The sequence below is a fragment of the Vanessa tameamea genome, chromosome 30, assembly GCF_037043105.1.
Source record: "Vanessa tameamea isolate UH-Manoa-2023 chromosome 30, ilVanTame1 primary haplotype, whole genome shotgun sequence".
NCBI classification, from domain to species: domain Eukaryota; kingdom Metazoa; phylum Arthropoda; class Insecta; order Lepidoptera; family Nymphalidae; genus Vanessa; species Vanessa tameamea.
In genome coordinates, this window is record NC_087338.1 from 4052034 (window position 1) to 4070904 (window position 18871).

The 18871-nt window shown below is 39.3% G+C and overlaps 1 protein-coding gene and 20 non-coding genes across 22 annotated transcripts in view; all 21 read left to right on the plus strand.

Annotated features, from left to right (window-relative positions):
* Positions 1-18871, plus strand: part of LOC113391683 (uncharacterized) — a 60015-nt gene that overhangs the window by 35850 nt on the left and 5294 nt on the right. For both annotated transcript variants that reach the window (XM_064220007.1, XM_026627730.2), the window contains exons 2-14: positions 4648-4738; positions 5816-6318; positions 7266-7416; positions 8077-8272; positions 9341-9417; positions 13308-13506; positions 13946-14081; positions 14532-14649; positions 15416-15605; positions 15914-16073; positions 16473-16980; positions 17705-17819; positions 18562-18601. In XM_064220007.1, coding sequence (XP_064076077.1) covers positions 4648-4738; positions 5816-6318; positions 7266-7416; positions 8077-8272; positions 9341-9417; positions 13308-13506; positions 13946-14081; positions 14532-14649; positions 15416-15605; positions 15914-16073; positions 16473-16980; positions 17705-17819; positions 18562-18601 — 2484 coding nt within the window. The remainder of the gene's footprint in view (positions 1-4647; positions 4739-5815; positions 6319-7265; positions 7417-8076; positions 8273-9340; positions 9418-13307; positions 13507-13945; positions 14082-14531; positions 14650-15415; positions 15606-15913; positions 16074-16472; positions 16981-17704; positions 17820-18561; positions 18602-18871) is intronic.
* On the plus strand, positions 10172-10245 carry Trnai-aau (transfer RNA isoleucine (anticodon AAU)). Its single transcript has one exon. It is a non-coding gene; the product is annotated as a tRNA-Ile (tRNA).
* Positions 10320-10393, plus strand: Trnai-aau (transfer RNA isoleucine (anticodon AAU)). The gene has a single exon. It is a non-coding gene; the product is annotated as a tRNA-Ile (tRNA).
* Trnai-aau (transfer RNA isoleucine (anticodon AAU)) lies at positions 10468-10541 on the plus strand. The gene has a single exon. It is a non-coding gene; the product is annotated as a tRNA-Ile (tRNA).
* Trnai-aau (transfer RNA isoleucine (anticodon AAU)) lies at positions 10616-10689 on the plus strand. The gene has a single exon. It is a non-coding gene; the product is annotated as a tRNA-Ile (tRNA).
* On the plus strand, positions 10764-10837 carry Trnai-aau (transfer RNA isoleucine (anticodon AAU)). Its single transcript has one exon. It is a non-coding gene; the product is annotated as a tRNA-Ile (tRNA).
* On the plus strand, positions 10912-10985 carry Trnai-aau (transfer RNA isoleucine (anticodon AAU)). Its single transcript has one exon. It is a non-coding gene; the product is annotated as a tRNA-Ile (tRNA).
* Positions 11060-11133, plus strand: Trnai-aau (transfer RNA isoleucine (anticodon AAU)). The gene has a single exon. It is a non-coding gene; the product is annotated as a tRNA-Ile (tRNA).
* Trnai-aau (transfer RNA isoleucine (anticodon AAU)) lies at positions 11208-11281 on the plus strand. Its single transcript has one exon. It is a non-coding gene; the product is annotated as a tRNA-Ile (tRNA).
* Positions 11356-11429, plus strand: Trnai-aau (transfer RNA isoleucine (anticodon AAU)). Its single transcript has one exon. It is a non-coding gene; the product is annotated as a tRNA-Ile (tRNA).
* On the plus strand, positions 11504-11577 carry Trnai-aau (transfer RNA isoleucine (anticodon AAU)). Its single transcript has one exon. It is a non-coding gene; the product is annotated as a tRNA-Ile (tRNA).
* On the plus strand, positions 11652-11725 carry Trnai-aau (transfer RNA isoleucine (anticodon AAU)). Its single transcript has one exon. It is a non-coding gene; the product is annotated as a tRNA-Ile (tRNA).
* Positions 11800-11873, plus strand: Trnai-aau (transfer RNA isoleucine (anticodon AAU)). The gene has a single exon. It is a non-coding gene; the product is annotated as a tRNA-Ile (tRNA).
* On the plus strand, positions 11948-12021 carry Trnai-aau (transfer RNA isoleucine (anticodon AAU)). Its single transcript has one exon. It is a non-coding gene; the product is annotated as a tRNA-Ile (tRNA).
* On the plus strand, positions 12096-12169 carry Trnai-aau (transfer RNA isoleucine (anticodon AAU)). The gene has a single exon. It is a non-coding gene; the product is annotated as a tRNA-Ile (tRNA).
* Trnai-aau (transfer RNA isoleucine (anticodon AAU)) lies at positions 12244-12317 on the plus strand. Its single transcript has one exon. It is a non-coding gene; the product is annotated as a tRNA-Ile (tRNA).
* On the plus strand, positions 12392-12465 carry Trnai-aau (transfer RNA isoleucine (anticodon AAU)). The gene has a single exon. It is a non-coding gene; the product is annotated as a tRNA-Ile (tRNA).
* Trnai-aau (transfer RNA isoleucine (anticodon AAU)) lies at positions 12540-12613 on the plus strand. The gene has a single exon. It is a non-coding gene; the product is annotated as a tRNA-Ile (tRNA).
* Trnai-aau (transfer RNA isoleucine (anticodon AAU)) lies at positions 12688-12761 on the plus strand. The gene has a single exon. It is a non-coding gene; the product is annotated as a tRNA-Ile (tRNA).
* On the plus strand, positions 12836-12909 carry Trnai-aau (transfer RNA isoleucine (anticodon AAU)). The gene has a single exon. It is a non-coding gene; the product is annotated as a tRNA-Ile (tRNA).
* Trnai-aau (transfer RNA isoleucine (anticodon AAU)) lies at positions 12984-13057 on the plus strand. Its single transcript has one exon. It is a non-coding gene; the product is annotated as a tRNA-Ile (tRNA).

Genomic DNA, 18871 nt, shown 5'->3' on the forward strand with positions numbered 1-18871 from the left:
TCTAGTCTTAGATGAAAAGTAAATAAATAAAAAAATCTATACAGAATTTTTCGACGGAATAATTCTTAGGAACAATAGGTATGGAATTTAGTAGTGTATACTCTAGCGATTCAAAAGGACATAAGTCTCTTGGTTGGTTCGTCTCGGATTTGTCGTCTCACCGGATTATAAGAGTGGGAGTATTAACAGTGCACCTGTGTGTGCAATCGCCCTTCTAGAGTAAACTAGAACTTCTAGTAGCTAGTATGTCTTGCGTAGGCTAGTCAAGAATGTCGGTCGTGACCGAAATCGGTCAAGAGAACATCATTACTGTTAAAGAAAATCTGCTTATATTCAGGGTTCTCTTTCATTGGTTATCATAATAGTATTGTGACGTAATTGGAAAATACCGCGGTAAGGTAGCGAAATACTCGTTCAACTATAAATGTCGCATTTTGTACAATGTATTTTATTACAAGTCAATTATATATATTATACAGTGGATAATCCGCAAATAACAGTTAGATATATAGCCTATTCCAGTGGAAGTAGGAATGAAGATACACAAACCTTCATCTTATCTCATCTCTCAGCCGAAGGACGTCCACTGCTGGTCATAGGCCTGTACCAAAGATCGCCATAACGACATATTTCATTCGGTTTGGTAATAACTCAACTATATTGTGCACTACTAAGAATTTATGGTTAATATATCTTTATATTTAATACAACACTATTACACTTAACTACTTATTTTAACTTTCATTTTACTTGCAAAATTCCGATAACAGTTTCAAAACGCCATTTTTTCGCAAATCCATAGTGAATATCATAGATTAATCAAGCTCTCGGACCAATGATATCGCGTCAATTTGCTGTCAAATGTTGTTTATTAGGCCTTTCTCCTGTTGTGGTTGGAATAGAGTATATATATTATATATACATACCTCATACCTTATTTATAAATTATCTAAAATTCGTAACTGAAACAATCGGATAATCAGAAATTACTTGGTGCTAGGGTTTCGTGCAAGCGCCTGAGTCATCTGATATTCTGCCGTCAAACAGCAGTTCTCAGTATTGTTGTCTTCCGGGACAATGGACATAACATCTTAGCTCCCTAGTTTGGTGGCGCATTGGTGTGATGTAAGGAAAGGTTATTATTTATAACAGCTATGTCTATGGGCGGTGGTGACCACTTACCATGAGGTTTACCATTTACCATTATATGTAAAAAAAATAGTTCGGAATAATGTCCTATCCTTAACCGTATCCGAAATCGTTCAAATATAATTCATATATCCAGATCCGTAATTGCATATATATATATTATATACAATGTAAAGTTGTATGTCTCATTTCTTTATCTAAGTTTACAAGTTGCTCTGTTACATCTTAGAACGTTAACGCAACTTTCACTCAGTCGGCATTCTTCAGCGCTGTAATTTAACATGTTGCAGTGAGTGTCGAGATTCGTGATTTTTTTATTTATTTCTATATTGATGACACTATTTCTTTTTTTTTTGTTTTTGCTCTTGTTTTTATTTTCCTGTTGTTTAAATATGCAATATATTGAATTTAGTTAGGTAAATTAAATTAAATTAAGTTGTACCTAATTTTATTTAATCATGATGTACTTGCCTTTAAAAGTGCTAAACATGCAATGTGATATTTTTATGTTTCATTAATATTACATTTATATAGTTTCATTGTATAATTACGGTAAAATAAAATGTATTTTTTTTTATTTTTTCATAGATTGTTTTAAATTAAAAGCAAAATTTTAAATTACATATGTCATGGTGATTATTTATAGTCAACGGTACAATGGAGAATGGAATATAACGTCCATTAAAACGTTCTAAATTCAAAATTTAGGAACGCGTCGTTTGTTCGAGTAGTGATATTGACGTTGATTTGTGATAAACGTAACTTCCGTTATTATAATAACTATGTTAAATGTCATAATAGCTTTCAACCGCTTCATGTAAGTATATTTCTAGTTTCTTTTATTAATTTGTGTTTATAATCATCTCGATGAGGAAACCTACATACGTTAAATGTTAATCTGTCATATGTCAAATCAAATCGAATCGAATTCCGTTATTCAATATAGAAGCATTACACTTACTTATTGATGGTCATATTAAACATTACCACCGGTTCGGAAACGAAAATACCCTGACCTGAGAAGAACCGGCGAAAGAAATTAATTGTTCGAGTACCGCAGAGATATAAGCATCCAACATTCCCCTCAAACAAAGCCCCCAACTTAAGCTATCAGTATCAGGAAACTATCAGGAACATGTACGATATGCATAGATATATATTTATCATTAAAAAAAATGCTTTAGAATATTAAAATGAAATTAGATTATCGAATCTACTAAAATGGTTGTAATGACTCGGGGGCCAATAAAACACACTTTTGATATTTGCGAAGGATATAAAGTATGACGTGCGCACTCGGCTACGGTAGGTGTTAGACTGACGTAACAAAGCGCTTGCGCATACACTACATCCCTTCCTTATTTTTAATGATTCGAAATATTTCCAAAATTACAAAATAATAATTATTTAAATAGTACCTAATAATCTAAACTAAACAGTGTTACAATTAAAAGAAAATAAATAGAGCATGTAATAATAGCATATATATGGAGCAGCGTGGTGGAGTATACTCCAAACCTTCTCCTCAAAGAGAGAGGAGGCCTAAGCCCAGCAGTGGGAAATTTACAAGCTGTTAATGTTAATAAAATAATACTTTTTTTTATTTTTCACACATGAACCGTAACATTTTCTTTCTGATTAATCATGACGCAATTAAATACGTAATAAACGTAACCGAACAGTTAATTTCTTTCATCTAGAGAATCGACACGCCATTTTAACTGTGAAAAAAAAATAATCGTATTAATAGTTTGAAAATATTATTGTGCTGCAGTGTGTAGTGTTGTTTTTATTTTTATTTTATTTAAAAATAGTTAATTTTTAATTTGTCCTGTTTCGTGTTTTTATAGTAGCATAGATTTTGATTAAAATTGTTGATTTTGAGTAAACGGATTTTCAGTGAATTTAAGTGAGTTATATTTGTGTTTTTATTATTAAAGTTATACAGATAGGTAACTTGTAATACTTAAAATTAATAAGACTTGATTTAGTCTTATTTATGACCGTTACTATATTCAAAAAACTATTCGTTTTGCCTATCGATAGTAAAATTACCAACGAGGCGTAAACAAATTGTTTTAGATACACTAGTCATATCCATGTTAACGGTTATCAGATAATTCTACTATCGGTAGGCAAAGCGAATCGTTTTATTTGATAACCATAAACAGGTGTCGTGTGTTATATATAAACTCAAAAGAATTTAGATATTCAATAGAAAAATAATGATAAAAACCGGCCGAGTGCGAGACGAACTCGCACACGAAGGGTTCCGTACCTTAGTCTATAAAAACAGCAATAAGTTGTCTGTTGTATGCGAGGCCCCCTTAAATAATTATTTTATTATTTAATTTAGTACTTGTTAACGCGGCAACAGAAATGCATTATCTGCTAACATTTCATCTGTCTTACTATCACGGTTCATGAGATTCATATGGTTCAGCCTGGTGTCAGGCGGACAGACACACGGACGGACAGCGGAGTCTAAGTAACAGCGTCCCGGTTTACCCTTTGGATACGGAACCCTAACCATAACAAAACTATTGGTTCGACCGTAATGAATCTATTCTAATATTAAAATGCGAAAGTAACTCTGTCTCTGTGATTCTTGTACGTTCTCGTGCCTCAGAAAGCACGTAAATGCATCAGTTCAGTTGAACTTACTCTGATCGTGTCCGATTTGCCGTCCCATCGGATTATGTACAGGCAACAGGTGCACTCCGTACCCGTGTTTGCCATTATAATATGTCCTGTGTAGCTTCACCCTTAAGATTGACCATTGTGGTCAAAAATTAGAGCCGCCTAGGTATTCATTTCTGATCAGCTGGTAGAGAGTAAGGTTTAAGTCCACCTTTTATACCAATGATATCTATTTGGTCTTGTTGTTTATCATTACATAGTATAGAACAAAGCCGCTTACTGATGTCTGTCCCTATGTATGCTTAGATCCTTAAAATTACACAACGGATTTTGATGCGGTTTTTTTTAATAGATAGATTGATTCAAGAGGAAGGTTTATAGCAGAGAAACACTGATAATTTTAGACGTTTTCAAAGTGATGTAAATAACACTTTTTTTTGCAGCATTTTTTAATACAGCATTCATCCTGAGACAATTAAGTACTTTAAATACATTGTGCATTTAATATAGACCAATATTGCTCTTTATAGCATATAATTTAAATGAATATTTTCGAAGATATTACAGATTTAAAACGCAGAGACATTGTGGTTTGTATTGTCTAACGACTGAACAACTGGGAACGTTGTAAGACATTCTGTAGTATATTTGGTGGCAGCATTGCACTCGTGCGAAGCCGAGGCGGGTCGCTAGTATAAAATAAAGTAAATAATTAACGAATTATTTGAAATATACGAAAGATACTGCAATATGAGGCTTATCTGGACGAAACCTGTTATTAGTGTATTGTTCTTGTATCCAATATTTTTAATATATTTATTCGAAATAATTGACGTAATATATGTTTTGTTGTTACAGGCCCCGGTCTTATAGACGAGTTGGAGGCATTCATGGCCCCCGTCGGCGAGGGATGTTATCAGCCTCAGCCAATCGACGCCCGCCGAATAGGGTATGTTCTGAATTATATAACCTTATTCAGTGACGAGACAACAACCTCTGAGTTTCGAAATGCTTGATTTAATTTTTTATCACTTTTTTTTATTTATCAATATGACTTTACACGATATATATATTTTGCTTAGTATCCTTAACATTGCTTTTTACGGGTATTGCACATCCCTATCATATATTTTATTATACTTTTCTTGGTGGTTGGGCTTTGTGCTAGCCCGTCTGGGTAGGCACCACCCACTCATCAGATATTCTATCGGTTGTGTTCCGGTTTGAAGGATGAGTAGGCCAGTGTAACTACAGGCACAAGGGACTTTAAATCTTATGTTAGGTTAATATTACTGGTAGAGCCATTGTCTATGGGCGGTGGTGACCACTTAACATCAGGTGGCCCATTTGCTCGTCCGCCTACCTATATCATAAAAAAAAAAGATAATTATAAATTCAGTTAGTACAAATTAAGAATAAGTTAGTTAAATATATCAAAATATTATGTTTATTGTAAACATATATGGATATATATGGATTCATATTTTTTTGTATCTTTGTGAACAAAGAGATGGATTCCCACCACTCACTTCAGAGAGGAATCGTGAGGAAACCTGTTTGTTTTGGTTGCAATTTTGCCACATGGATATTGACTAAATGCCATTTGAAAAACTTGGTGGATAATACTCCAGCACTTTTCTTTGCCAGGAAACTAAATTTTTGAAAATAGAACCATTACCTGTTATTCGTGTTCTATTTTTGATATAGCGCAAAATGTGATTTTCAAAAATATTGTTAATTTCTCAGGCGTCTTGTACACCAGTTTTTTTTTTGTTGGGACTCCTTTTTGCATTACTCGTATTATATTGGATATATATATATGTGTGTATGTAAATGTATATATGTTTGTATTGAATTTATTAATAATTTTTCTTCGCTATATTTGACTATAAATAACTATGAAACGTAAAATATAATGAGAATAAGTTTAAACTAACGATTAAAATGACAAATAACTGTATTTATGTTCATTTAAATATTTTGTATTTTTGATTAAACGTGTACAATCATACTGTTTACCTTTTAGGGGCCACCAACTACCAGAGAGTCCACCAGATTCCGGTTCAGAAAACCCTTACAGTCCAGAGACTCAAGTGTCTCATACCATTGCGGTATCACAAACAGTCCTCGGAGCTGATTATATGTTGGTTCCAGACCATATAACATCCCACGAGATCTTACATCAAAATGGTGACTACATATACGAAGAATTAAAAGCAGATAATATCGACCATGAAGTCTTAAGGAACAATTTAAACGAAGTGGTGGTTTTGCCCCAAGATTCTAACATAGATCTGGGATTGAGAACTGTTCGCCACGATATGGGCCTATCGGAGCAGATCGCTTACCAAAACAGATACAATCAAATAAGGGTCGAATTGCCGGAGCTGGAACAGGGCATGATTAACCCTCAGCTAGTGTCGCTGGGACATGAGACCCTGACGCCCGTGTACACGAATCTACAGGAACCAAGCACCAAGAAGAGAAAACATTCGCAAGATATTAATTCTCAAGTGAAATGTGAGCCAGGTAAGATTACATATGTATATTCTGAAATTGGTTTCCTTAAGTACTATTCGTATGAGATGCGAGCATCGAAACGTAATTATAATATAAGCTGTGGTGAAGTAAACTAACGTTTCTACGGATTATTTAAAGTTCATATTTGCATGACATCCATACGACGGCATACGATCAACTGACTGTATCCCTCTATCCAAATATAATTGACCCATGTAAATTTGTCACCCCTATAATCCGACATGCCTAGAATAGTGCATAGTCGTACTCTCTCTCTCAGCCGAAGAACGTCCACTGCTGGACATAGGCCTCCCCCAAAGATCACCTCAACGACCGGTCTTGTGCAGCCCGCAACCAGCGGCTTCCCGCGACCTTCACCAGGTCGTCGGACCACCTTGTGGAGGCCTACCCACGCTGCGTCTTCCGGTCCATGGTCGCCATTCGAGATCTCGTAACAGAGTCGTACAAAGCACATTTATTGCGGCAAATATTTGACAATTTATGTTTATGTTGTGACTTGTTCGCGGGACGGTAGTCATGAAATTTTTCGGATTAAAAGGTCCTTTCAAAAAAATCCAGACTGCACGGAGGTTGGTTGGACAGCACTCTATAGTTGGACAAATTATATTATCCGACATCGCCTTGAAAAACGTTTGTCCGATTACCTGTTAACTGTATGGACTTTAAATAATGTGTGGACACTTTAATTTCCTTTACTTGTAAAATGCGCTGCGGTGCGTTTGATGTGAGATTTATATCTGCTACTACAAGAGGTAATAATAACTTATCAGCTTCATCTAATCGTTTCATCGTGTTTTCCAAAATGGAATTAATATTCTCTACCATTAAAAAGTGTGTATATATGTGTGTGTGCAGAGTGTGAATAAGTGAATCACTATGATATGATGTGTGGTGTCTTACTCTTACGAATCTTATATAATACTTTCTTTTAATAGCTGCCCTGTCACCAGAGAGCGTCGTGGTCCGTCCACCAGCTTCGGTAGACGGATCGGAGGCTGGTGACGAGTCGCCGTTACAGTGCATACGTTTTGCCCATTTCCAACAAAATATCTGGCATTCACTGTACGATTGCAACGCGAAGTTATTGTAAGTATTTATTTTGAGCATTTAATTGAGTACAAATTAAATGTAAGTAAGTGCCTGCTGACCGTACAGGCGATGGAGATAAAACGTTTTAAAATATATAGTTCTCTTTCTAAAGCAAAATTTCAGAATTCTATTATATTTTTTACTTGGTGGAAGAGCTTTGTGCACGCTCGTCTGGTTAGGTACCACCATCAGATATTCTACCGCCACACAGCAATAATTCGTATTTTGTGTTCAGGTTTGAAGATTAAGTCAGCTAGATTATAGGCACAAATACTTAACGTCTTAGTTCGCAAGGTTGGTGGCGCATTGGCGTTGTAAGGAATGGTTAATATTTCTTACAGCACCAATGTCTATGGGCCATAGTGTCCCCTTATCGACGGTTGGCCCATTTGTGCGTCCGCCTACTTATATCATAAAATTGCCGGTATCTATGGGTGGTACCAAGTAAATTCCACTTACAATCAAGTATAGATACTTGTCATGTCATAGGAAATCTTTAATATTAATATGAATTCAATACAAGTAATAATTTATTTTATTGACTGTACTTACCTACAAGGTTAGAAATCTCTTACAAATGAAAATCTTTTCATATATCTCAAATCATGATTAGTACGAAAACCATAAAACATCCTGTCCATACGTACTTAATTTCAGACCACCTCCTTCCTACATCGTCGGAGCGGACAAGGGTTTTAATTTCTCCCAAATAGACGAAGCCTTCGTTTGCCAGAAGAAGAACCACTTCCAAGTGACGTGTCAGATCCTTATGCAGGGCGACCCTCACTATGTCAAGACGGCAGAAGGCTTCAAGAAGATAAATAATTTTTGTCTCCACTTCTACGGTGTTAAGGTAAGTTTTTTTTCAAGGAGGGATATTCTTTAATAATACAGCAGTGTAAAGAATAACTACCAGTGGACCATCGCCTTTGAAGACTCGCGAAATGCCGCTTTCCGTCATTGCCGTAGGGTTGTCACATTTTTTTATTATTTTGTTATAATATGTCAGTTCCGTATTTTTTTATTTGTAGTATACATATGTGTAGGGTACCACTAACCAGGAATATAATGCATACAATATTGATGTACATATGAATTGTTTTATTAAATCGATCGTTCAAATTATCACAACTAAATAACACTCTTGGTGGTAGGGCTTTGTGCAAGCCCGTCTGGGTAGTTACCACCCATTTATCAGATATTCTACCGCCAAGCAGCAGTACTCAGTATTGTTGTGTTCTGGTTTGAAGAGTGATTGAGCCAGTGTAACTACAGGCACAAGGGATATAACTTAGTTCCCAAGGTTGGTGGCGCATTGGTGATGTAAGGAATGGTTAATATTTCTTACAGCGCCATTGTCTATGGGCGGTGGTGACCACATCCCATCAGGTGGCCTATTTTGCTCGTCCGTCTACCGATACCATAAAAAAAAAACAATGAGATTTTTACACCCCTGAATGGCATGTCCAAAACGAGTGTATGACAGCTTAGGCTCGCTATTAACACGATTGACGTGTCTGGCGTTCGTTGGCCCACTGGTAGGTTTTCCTTACGCTGTGCGAATACTATAAATGAATATGCGTCTGCTTGTTACTTTTTAACGGCTTAACTAGTCAAAATGTTAGCAAGCGATGCCCCCCCCCCCTAGACTGAAATTAGTGGCATTGTATTTGTTCTATTATGTTTGACTGTTTAATTATTTATTATTGTTATCCGATCAAGTTAACGTTAATTTATTAAGCTAACTCAATCTCTGATTATTTTCTCATATGCTAAGCAGTTATTTTTATGACTTCGAATTGGTAGACAAGAAGTAATTTCGTCATTTTTCCCTCTAATGTTTGATATTCAGTATATATGGTAAAATCCAGGGCAAATTAGTTTTACAATTCATGTTTATGTTATCATTATCGATTTCCAGGCAGAAGATCCCAGTCAGGAAGTGAGGATCGAACAAAGCCAGTCCGATAGAACGAAGAAACCATTCCATCCTGTTCCGTGAGTATCCAAATAAATACAAATTCTCATCATCATCGGGTTCATGAGGTTCTAGGGTCAAATACCGAGTCAGGTGAATGCACGGACGTGTAAGTTTTTCTGTCAAGACATTCTCAGCAGGAGCTCAGAACATGTAAAGGCTTTCAAATCAAATCAAATCAATTTTATTCAAGTAAACTTCACAATGAAGCGTTTTTGAATCGTCGATATTTAATTACTACCACCGTTTCAGAAAGCGAGAAGACCCGGCAAGAAACTCGCATAGTTGCTTTTTTCAAATAAATAGATTTACAATTCATTAAAAAACATTTTATAATAATTACTGTCCTGTGATGGAGCATGAGCCTCTTTGGGCTACCTGAGCTGTTTTCGATCATGTAATGTTAGACTTATGCCCATATCCTCCTCAGGCTAGATTATCTTCTGAATAGCCGCTGAATACATACAAATTATATTTATTATTGCTAGTAGGGCTTCGCGCAGTCCAACTAAATGATTATTGCTTAATATCTCGACCGTATGACTCATCTCCAACCCCCCACCTCTGACGTGGATGAATCCGCGGGCAGAAACGATTCATAATACGTAATGAATTCTTTTATTTTAATCTTCAGTACAGGAACGTCGCTTAATATATATTTTTTATTTTATATTCGACGTTCTGATAAGTTATTTTCTATACTATATATTTCGTTCTATTACGTCTGTAGTTAGCTTCACATAGTGTTCGAGTATATTGGTCCATCACACAACAGGCTCATTAGCTCAGTTGGTTAGAGCGTCGTGCTAATAACGCGAAGGCCGCGGGTTCGATCCCCCCATGAGCCAAGGATTTCTTTTGTTTTGATACCATTTAAGACAGCCTCAGCTAATGATCCGGTGTTTGGCTCTATCACACAGTAGGCTCATTAGCTCAATTGGTTAGAGCGTCGTGCTAATAACGCGAAAGCCGCGGGTTCGATCCCCACATGAGCCAAAGATTTATTTTGTTTTGATACCATTTAAGACAGCCTCAGTTAATGATCCGGTGTTTGGCTCTATCACACAGTAGGCTCATTAGCTCAGTTGGTTAGAGCGTCGTGCTAATAACGCGAAGGCCGCGGGTTCGATCCCCACATGAGCCAAAGATTTATTTTGTTTTGATACCATTTAAGACAGCCTCAGTTAATGATCCGGTGTTTGGCTCTATCACACAGTAGGCTCATTAGCTCAGTTGGTTAGAGCGTCGTGCTAATAACGCGAAGGCCGCGGGTTCGATCCCCCCATGAGCCAAGGATTTTTTTTGTTTTGATACCATTTAAGACAGCCTCAGTTAATGATCCGGTGTTTGGCTCTATCACACAGCAGGCTCATTAACTCAGTTGGTTAGAGCGTCGTGCTAATAACGCGAAGGCCGCGGGTTCGATCCCCCCATGAGCCAAGGATTTTTTTTGTTTTGATACCATTTAAGACAGCCTCAGTTAATGATCCGGTGTTTGGCTCTATCACACAGCAGGCTCATTAGCTCAGTTGGTTAGAGCGTCGTGCTAATAACGCGAAGGCCGCGGGTTCGATCCCCCCATGAGCCAAAGATTTATTTTGTTTTGATACTATTTAAGACAGACTCAGTTAATGATCCGGTGTTTGGCTCTATCACACAGTAGGCTCATTAGCTCAGTTGGTTAGAGCGTCGTGCTAATAACGCGAAGGCCGCGGGTTCGATCCCCCCATGAGCCAAGGATTAATTTTGTTTTGATACGATTTAAGACAGCCTCAGTTAATGATCCGGTGTTTGGCTCTATCACACAGCAGGCTCATTAGCTCAGTTGGTTAGAGCGTCGTGCTAATAACGCGAAGGCCGCGGGTTCGATCCCCCCATGAGCCAAAGATTTATTTTGTTTTGATACCATTTAAGACAGCCTCAGTTAATGATCCGGTGTTTGGCTCTATCACACAGTAGGCTCATTAGCTCAGTTGGTTAGAGCGTCGTGCTAATAACGCGAAGGCCGCGGGTTCGATCCCCCTATGAGCCAAGGATTAATTTTGTTTTGATACGATTTAAGACAGCCTCAGTTAATGATCCGGTGTTTGGCTCTATCACACAGCAGGCTCATTAGCTCAGTTGGTTAGAGCGTCGTGCTAATAACGCGAAGGCCGCGGGTTCGATCCCCCCATGAGCCAAAGATTTATTTTGTTTTGATACTATTTAAGACAGCCTCAGTTAATGATCCGGTGTTTGGCTCTATCACACAGTAGGCTCATTAGCTCAGTTGGTTAGAGCGTCGTGCTAATAACGCGAAGGCCGCGGGTTCGATCCCCCCATGAGCCAAGGATTAATTTTGTTTTGATACGATTTAAGACAGCCTCAGTTAATGATCCGGTGTTTGGCTCTATCACACAGCAGGCTCATTAGCTCAGTTGGTTAGAGCGTCGTGCTAATAACGCGAAGGCCGCGGGTTCGATCCCCCCATGAGCCAAAGATTTATTTTGTTTTGATACCATTTAAGACAGCCTCAGTTAATGATCCGGTGTTTGGCTCTATCACACAGTAGGCTCATTAGCTCAGTTGGTTAGAGCGTCGTGCTAATAACGCGAAGGCCGCGGGTTCGATCCCCCTATGAGCCAAGGATTAATTTTGTTTTGATACGATTTAAGACAGCCTCAGTTAATGATCCGGTGTTTGGCTCTATCACACAGCAGGCTCATTAGCTCAGTTGGTTAGAGCGTCGTGCTAATAACGCGAAGGCCGCGGGTTCGATCCCCCCATGAGCCAAGGATTTTTTTTGTTTTGATACGATTTAAGACAGCCTCAGTTAATGATCCGGTGTTTGGCTCTATCACACAGTAGGCTCATTAGCTCAGTTGGTTAGAGCGTCGTGCTAATAACGCGAAGGCCGCGGGTTCGATCCCCCCATGAGCCAAGGATTTTTTTTGTTTTGATACCATTTAAGACAGCCTCAGTTAATGATCCGGTGTTTGGCTCTATCACACAGCAGGCTCATTAGCTCAGTTGGTTAGAGCGTCGTGCTAATAACGCGAAGGCCGCGGGTTCGATCCCCCCATGAGCCAAAGATTTATTATGTTTTGATACCATTTAAGACAGCCTCAGTTAATGATCCGGTGTTTGGCTCTATCACACAGTAGGCTCATTAGCTCAGTTGGTTAGAGCGTCGTGCTAATAACGCGAAGGCCGCGGGTTCGATCCCCCCATGAGCCAAGGATTAATTTTGTTTTGATACCATTTAAGACAGCCTCAGTTAATGATCCGGTGTTTGGCTCTATCACACAGCAGGCTCATTAGCTCAGTTGGTTAGAGTGTCGTGCTAATAACGCGAAGGCCGCGGGTTCGATCCCCCCATGAGCCAAGGATTTATTTTGTTTTGATACGATTTAAGACAGCCTCAGTTAATGATCCGGTGTTTGGCTCTATCACACAGCAGGCTCATTAGCTCAGTTGGTTAGAGCGTCGTGCTAATAACGCGAAGGCCGCGGGTTCGATCCCCCCATGAGCCAAGGATTTATTTTGTTTTGATACGATTTAAGACAGCCTCAGTTAATGATCCGGTGTTTGGCTCTATCACACAGCAGGCTCATTAGCTCAGTTGGTTAGAGCGTCGTGCTAATAACGCGAAGGCCGCGGGTTAGATCCCCTCATGAGCCAAGGATTCTTTTGTTTTGATACCATTTAAGACAGCCTCACATATTGATCCAGTGTTTGGCTATATCACGCAGGCGGCTCATAGAACTACTGAGTCTAGGAAACTTAAATTTGTAACAGTTTTATTTTATTATTTAAACATCTACTAAGAGAGTTTGTGAAAATATCAACTTTAAGCGGGATAAATGGAAGATTTAAATCTGTATGAATTTTCTGGTACGAAATCTGGGAGCGTTTCTTTTAAATATTTCAGTGTGGAATTACGTCGAGAAGGCGCTAAGGTGACGGTCGGTAGGCTTCACTTTGCCGAAACCACCAATAACAACATGCGAAAGAAGGGTAGACCTAATCCAGACCAGAGACATTTCCAGCTGGTGGTGGCTCTACGAGCGCACACCACCCACGCTGATTACATGGTAGCGGCCCATGCCAGCGACAGGATAATCGTCAGGGTACGCTTTATTTACTTTACTACTTTTTAACATATGGTTAGACAAATGATTCACCTGATAATGGGCCATCAACCACGGAAACTAAGATGTTATGTCGATTGTGCCTTTAGTTAGACTGTGGGTTTTAAAGTGGGTTGTACACAGGCAGGCGGGCGTACACTAAATTGACGTGATCTGGTCAGTAGGATTGTGTGTAACTTTGTTATCTACGGCTCTGTAACGTGTAACATAAAATATGTAATTATGTTGGTAGTCCTATTAAAATAAAATAATCGAGGCCAGTATTTTACACCGTATAACAACAGACCACCACCACCAATTGTTGTAAAAGTGAGCCAGTGTAATTACAGCTATACACGACCAATATCAATATGTATATTTGCAAAATCACCACATATCACAGAGTAGACCTTAAATGATCTTTATTTTTTTTACCCAGGCATCAAACCCCGGGCAGTTCGAGTCGGACTGCACAGAAAACTGGTGGCAGCGTGGCGTGTCAGAGAACAGCGTCCATTACAACGGTAGAGTCGGTATCAACACGGACAGACCAGACGAAGCCTGCGTTATAAATGGTTAGTAATATATTTATATACATGAAATCCTTCAATTTTATAATCAAAACAAAACCGAGCTGATATCCTGCCTTTCTGAATATATATCAACAATGATAGCGGGTTTCTCTGAAGAGCTGAGCAAGAACAGATAATTTACTTGGTGGTAGGGCTTTGTGCAAGCCCGCCTTGATAGGTATCACCCACTCATCAGATATTCTACTGCCAAACCGCAATACTTAGCGTTGTTTTGTTATGTTTGGAGGGTGAGTGAGCCTGTTTAATTTCAATGACGGCTGTCCACGTATGGCCAACGTTAATCCAGTCACCGCCGCTCCATCTACTTCACACATGCTTGCTAAAAACGAAAGTATAATTATTTTGAGTGTCAGATAAAGCAAGATGGCGTCTCCGACATATACTCGTATATAAGGTTTAACAGAGTTTCAAATCTTAATACAATCGTTGCAGGTAATCTGAAAGTGATGGGCCATATTGTACATCCTTCGGACGCGAGGGCTAAACATAATATCGAAGAGCTGGACACGGCGCAGCAGCTGAAGAACGTGCAGAGTATAAGAGTGGTCAAGTGAGTATTGGACGAATTGGACGAACGAATGTCTGGAAGCGTTCATCATTGGCTACTTTTTATGAGCGGGATATTGGACCACCTGATGGTAAGTGGTTACAATCCATAGACATTGATGCTGTAAGAAATAATACCATTGCACCACTACCCCAGGAGCTAAGATGTTACGTCCCTTGTGCCTGTAGTTACACTGTCTCACTCACCCTTCAAACTGGAACAACAATATTAAGTATCTCTGTCTGCTGGTAGAATATCTAATGAGTGGGTGGTACCAAGTGAATATTATTGCATTGTGCCCCCCTCCCGTTAAATAATATTTAAAATATATAATAGATCACATTTTTTTTGTGTGATGATGATATTTCGATCTATGATGTGATGGTGACCAATGTCAAAGGAGACTGCCGAGAGGCACGGGACAGTTAGTGTAAACGTATCTGTCTGAATATAAGTGCTATTTCATTGGTACAATTCTTTTCATCTGATGAGACGGCAATCCGAAACGACCAGTAGCTTCAGACGCAGGACCAACGGTTACGTATAGTACGTTAGTATAGGGAACTTCCAAACTTAGTACTACTACTGAGATAAAAAACTACCGAAAGCCAGGGTGAAAGTGCCTAGTACCTAGTGGTTCATCATTTTCCAACCATCCCGGACATGGAGCTCTGGTCTCTCGTCCTCTCCCAACCACCGGCCAAAGGGCCCGACCCCCCGGCCGGTGTGTCCCGGGCTGACCTCGGTGCGTGCGCGGCGCGCGGCGCAGGTTCACGTACGACCCGTCGTTCGCGCGGCACTCGGGGCTGCTGGGCCGCGACCCCGCGGCGGGCGCGCCGGCCGACACGGGCGTGCTGGCGCAGGAGGTGCGCCGCGTGCTGCCCGACGCCGTGCGCGAGGCGGGCGACGTGGCGCTGCCCGACGGCGACACCATCCACAAGTTCCTCGTCGTCAACAAGGTGCGCTAGCCTTGCCCAACCTCTTTCATGTATTATGACGAGAACTTTTTTAGAAACACGCTGTATCTATCTATCTATCTAGTGCAACTTTTACAAGTAGGTACAAAAATATCTTCTCATTTAGGAATAAAGATTTTGTATATATGTGACCAAATAAATTCAAATAAGTGATAGACTACCTAATTTAAGTAATTGAATATCTCAATAGATTAAGACTAATTTGATATATGATCACTCCTTGAACTCCACATCAAATCAGTCCATATTTACGTAGAATAATAAATAGAATATTCTATATTCGTCGACAGGACCGTATCTTTATGGAGAACCTCGGAGCTGTCAAGGAGCTGTGTAAAGTGACGGGTAACCTGGAATCCAGGATCGATCAACTGGAGAGGATCAACAGGAAGCTCTGCAAGATCAGCGTTCTTCAGAGGAGAGACAGTTCTAGATCTAGCATTAGTAATGGTAAGCAAACATTTGCCAGATCGTTTAAAGTACAATATTTATCAAATGAAATACCGTTTGAGTGAATCTTCCAAGCCTCCAAAAAGCCCACAACATTCTCCTCTAGAGGAAATTGGAGGAGAACATGGTGAACTTTTTTCACCATGCGGCTTCTATGTGTTTATATATACATGTGACGGAATCGACACATGCAGGTTTTATCACGACGTTTTTCTACCGCTGAGCCGGGATGAATTATAAATTAAGCACAAAAAAAATATCCCTGGTGTTGCCTGAGGCTTAATCCACATTTGTTGGGTCATATACTTTCTGAAGAGATATTTAGAATACCCAATGGGAAGTGGTACTAATTTACAAAATAATATACCGAACTATGTTAAATAAAATATTTGGTCGTAGATTCGCGTTTTTCCGGCGTATCGACATCATCGAAGTCATTCTACAGCGACGGTAACATTTCCATCGACCAGATAAGGGACATCGCCCGAAGCATCCGCAAGCATGAATGTTGTCACAAATTGAGCCACAATTCCCCGAAATTTACACGCAAACAATGCAAAAATTGCCACGGCAGCTACTCGAAATACGGCAAATATTATAATTACAATAAAACCTGCGTCAGATATCATTCCAGCAAAGAAAAAGTTGAAGATCCAAAAGTCTATCCCGCTTATATAAATACAATTGAAAGCACCCAAAAGTTGCCAGAGCAAAATTATACGAACACGTCCAAAAAGAAGGATTCTTGTCTATGGCTAAAAGACGACGACAGTTTCGGTAATGGCAACACTAATTTGGCTTTCTGCTGTCGAAGAAAATACAGATACGGGGATGCCAGTAATGAATTGATATCAAATAAGTTTCTACAAATTATTATAACTGTACTAATATTCATAATGGCCGTATGGTGAGTACTGGTTATATTTATTTATAATATGTGGTGTTCAATCTCACATTCATTTGGACGCGATGAGTTTTACTTGGTGGTATTACATGCTAATCCGTCTGATTAGGTACCACCCACCCATCATGTATTATTTAGTATATTTTTAGTACGTTAGTGGCGCATTAGCGATGTGAGGAATGGTTACATTTTATTACAGTGACATTGTCTATGAGCAATGGGCAACATTTACCATCAGATCGTCCATTACACCTTCACCTATATAAGCACAAGCGACATAGTAACTTTCTAAATACGATTGGCGATGTTTATTGCGAAAGTGAACACTTTACGCCAACTGTTGGCTCACTACTTACAGATAAGACATTTACGTATGTATAACGGATAGCAATGCACACTTCGCTTTCAATAAACTCCTGTTTATTAACAACATGCTCGCCACAGATAACTGATAAATTAATCGCTTCTGACACATCCATAGACAAAAGTCATCGTTTCACATACGTCATACTAGATATCGTTACGAAACATAGACAATATAATCATGAATATATGTGCGTATCGAACACACGTAACGCGAAACGTGAGCAGAAGTAGATATTGCTTACGTACAGCGGAATGTCGAAGTGAGTTCCAACGCTAGCGAGCGCCGCCCAGCGCCGCCACTGGAGCGCAGGAGCCCCAGGGCGGCGCTGCGCGGCGCGCGCTGATGGCCGCGTGGTCGCAGCCTGGTGGCGATGTCGGCGCTGTACTTCCGCGAGCACCGCGAGCTGCTGGCGGCGCGCGCCCGCGCGCTCGCGCCCGCGCCGCGACACGAGCCGCGCGCGCACAACCGCATACAGGTGCGCTGCTTGGTAGGGTTCGGTGCGAGCCCCTCACAGCCCACGCATGAGGCTTGGCCTGAGCGAGTATGACTATAGGTGCAAGGGACATGGTATCTTAGTTTAGAAGGTCGGTGGCGCATTGCCATCGTCTATGGGTGGTGATGACCACTCACCGTCGAGTGCTCCATTTGCCCGTCTGCCTACCTATATCATAAAAAAAATATTTGCAGTGGAAATTTATCAATTGTGATTTGTATGTTACTGTGATATGTTATTGGCTATTACCCGTCCAACAAGGGGGGGCGGAATTAAAAAAAAATAGTCTGTTACCATCTACGGTCTGCGTCGATTGATCTTTGACGCACCAAACTTTATGACACTGAAGTCCTAACCGACTGAACCGATTTTGATGTTTTATTTATCTTTGTGTGATTAGATAACAATTTAGAGAGGACGAGAATTGTTTCTTTTTTTTAACAAGAGACATCAAGTTCTTGTTCCACCCGTACTAATTCGAAAGGGACAGCTTTATATTATTAAAAAATATATATTTTTATATATTATAAATATAATTAAGTTCGCCTTTTGTTCCATTTACTTTGTGGTGGTAATAAAGTCTTTAAATAAATAAATATTTATATACCAAAATAAAATTACTAAACATTTTAATGTTCACGATTTAATAAATATATATTCATATATAGTAACATTTTGTTACAACTTCGCGTTGCGTTAACGTTAATATTAATTTATTTTACAGAATCTGAAATCACAGCACTCGGTCGCTAAGAAGACTAAAGGTAAGTTAAATTGATTGATTCATATAAATCATAAACAATAATCCAAATACATAACAAAGTACACACACTCACACACACACTAACACAATGTAATACTGATAATGTATGATTGAACAATCGAACATCATCTCAATTAACCAGTGTTTGATTATTTTTGTATACTCTTAACATTGTACTTAAAAGCTGGCAATACTGGTGTCGATTATCTAAAACAAAGACAATTCTGACGACCTCCGTGGTCGAGTAGTGTGTACACCGGTTTTCATGGGT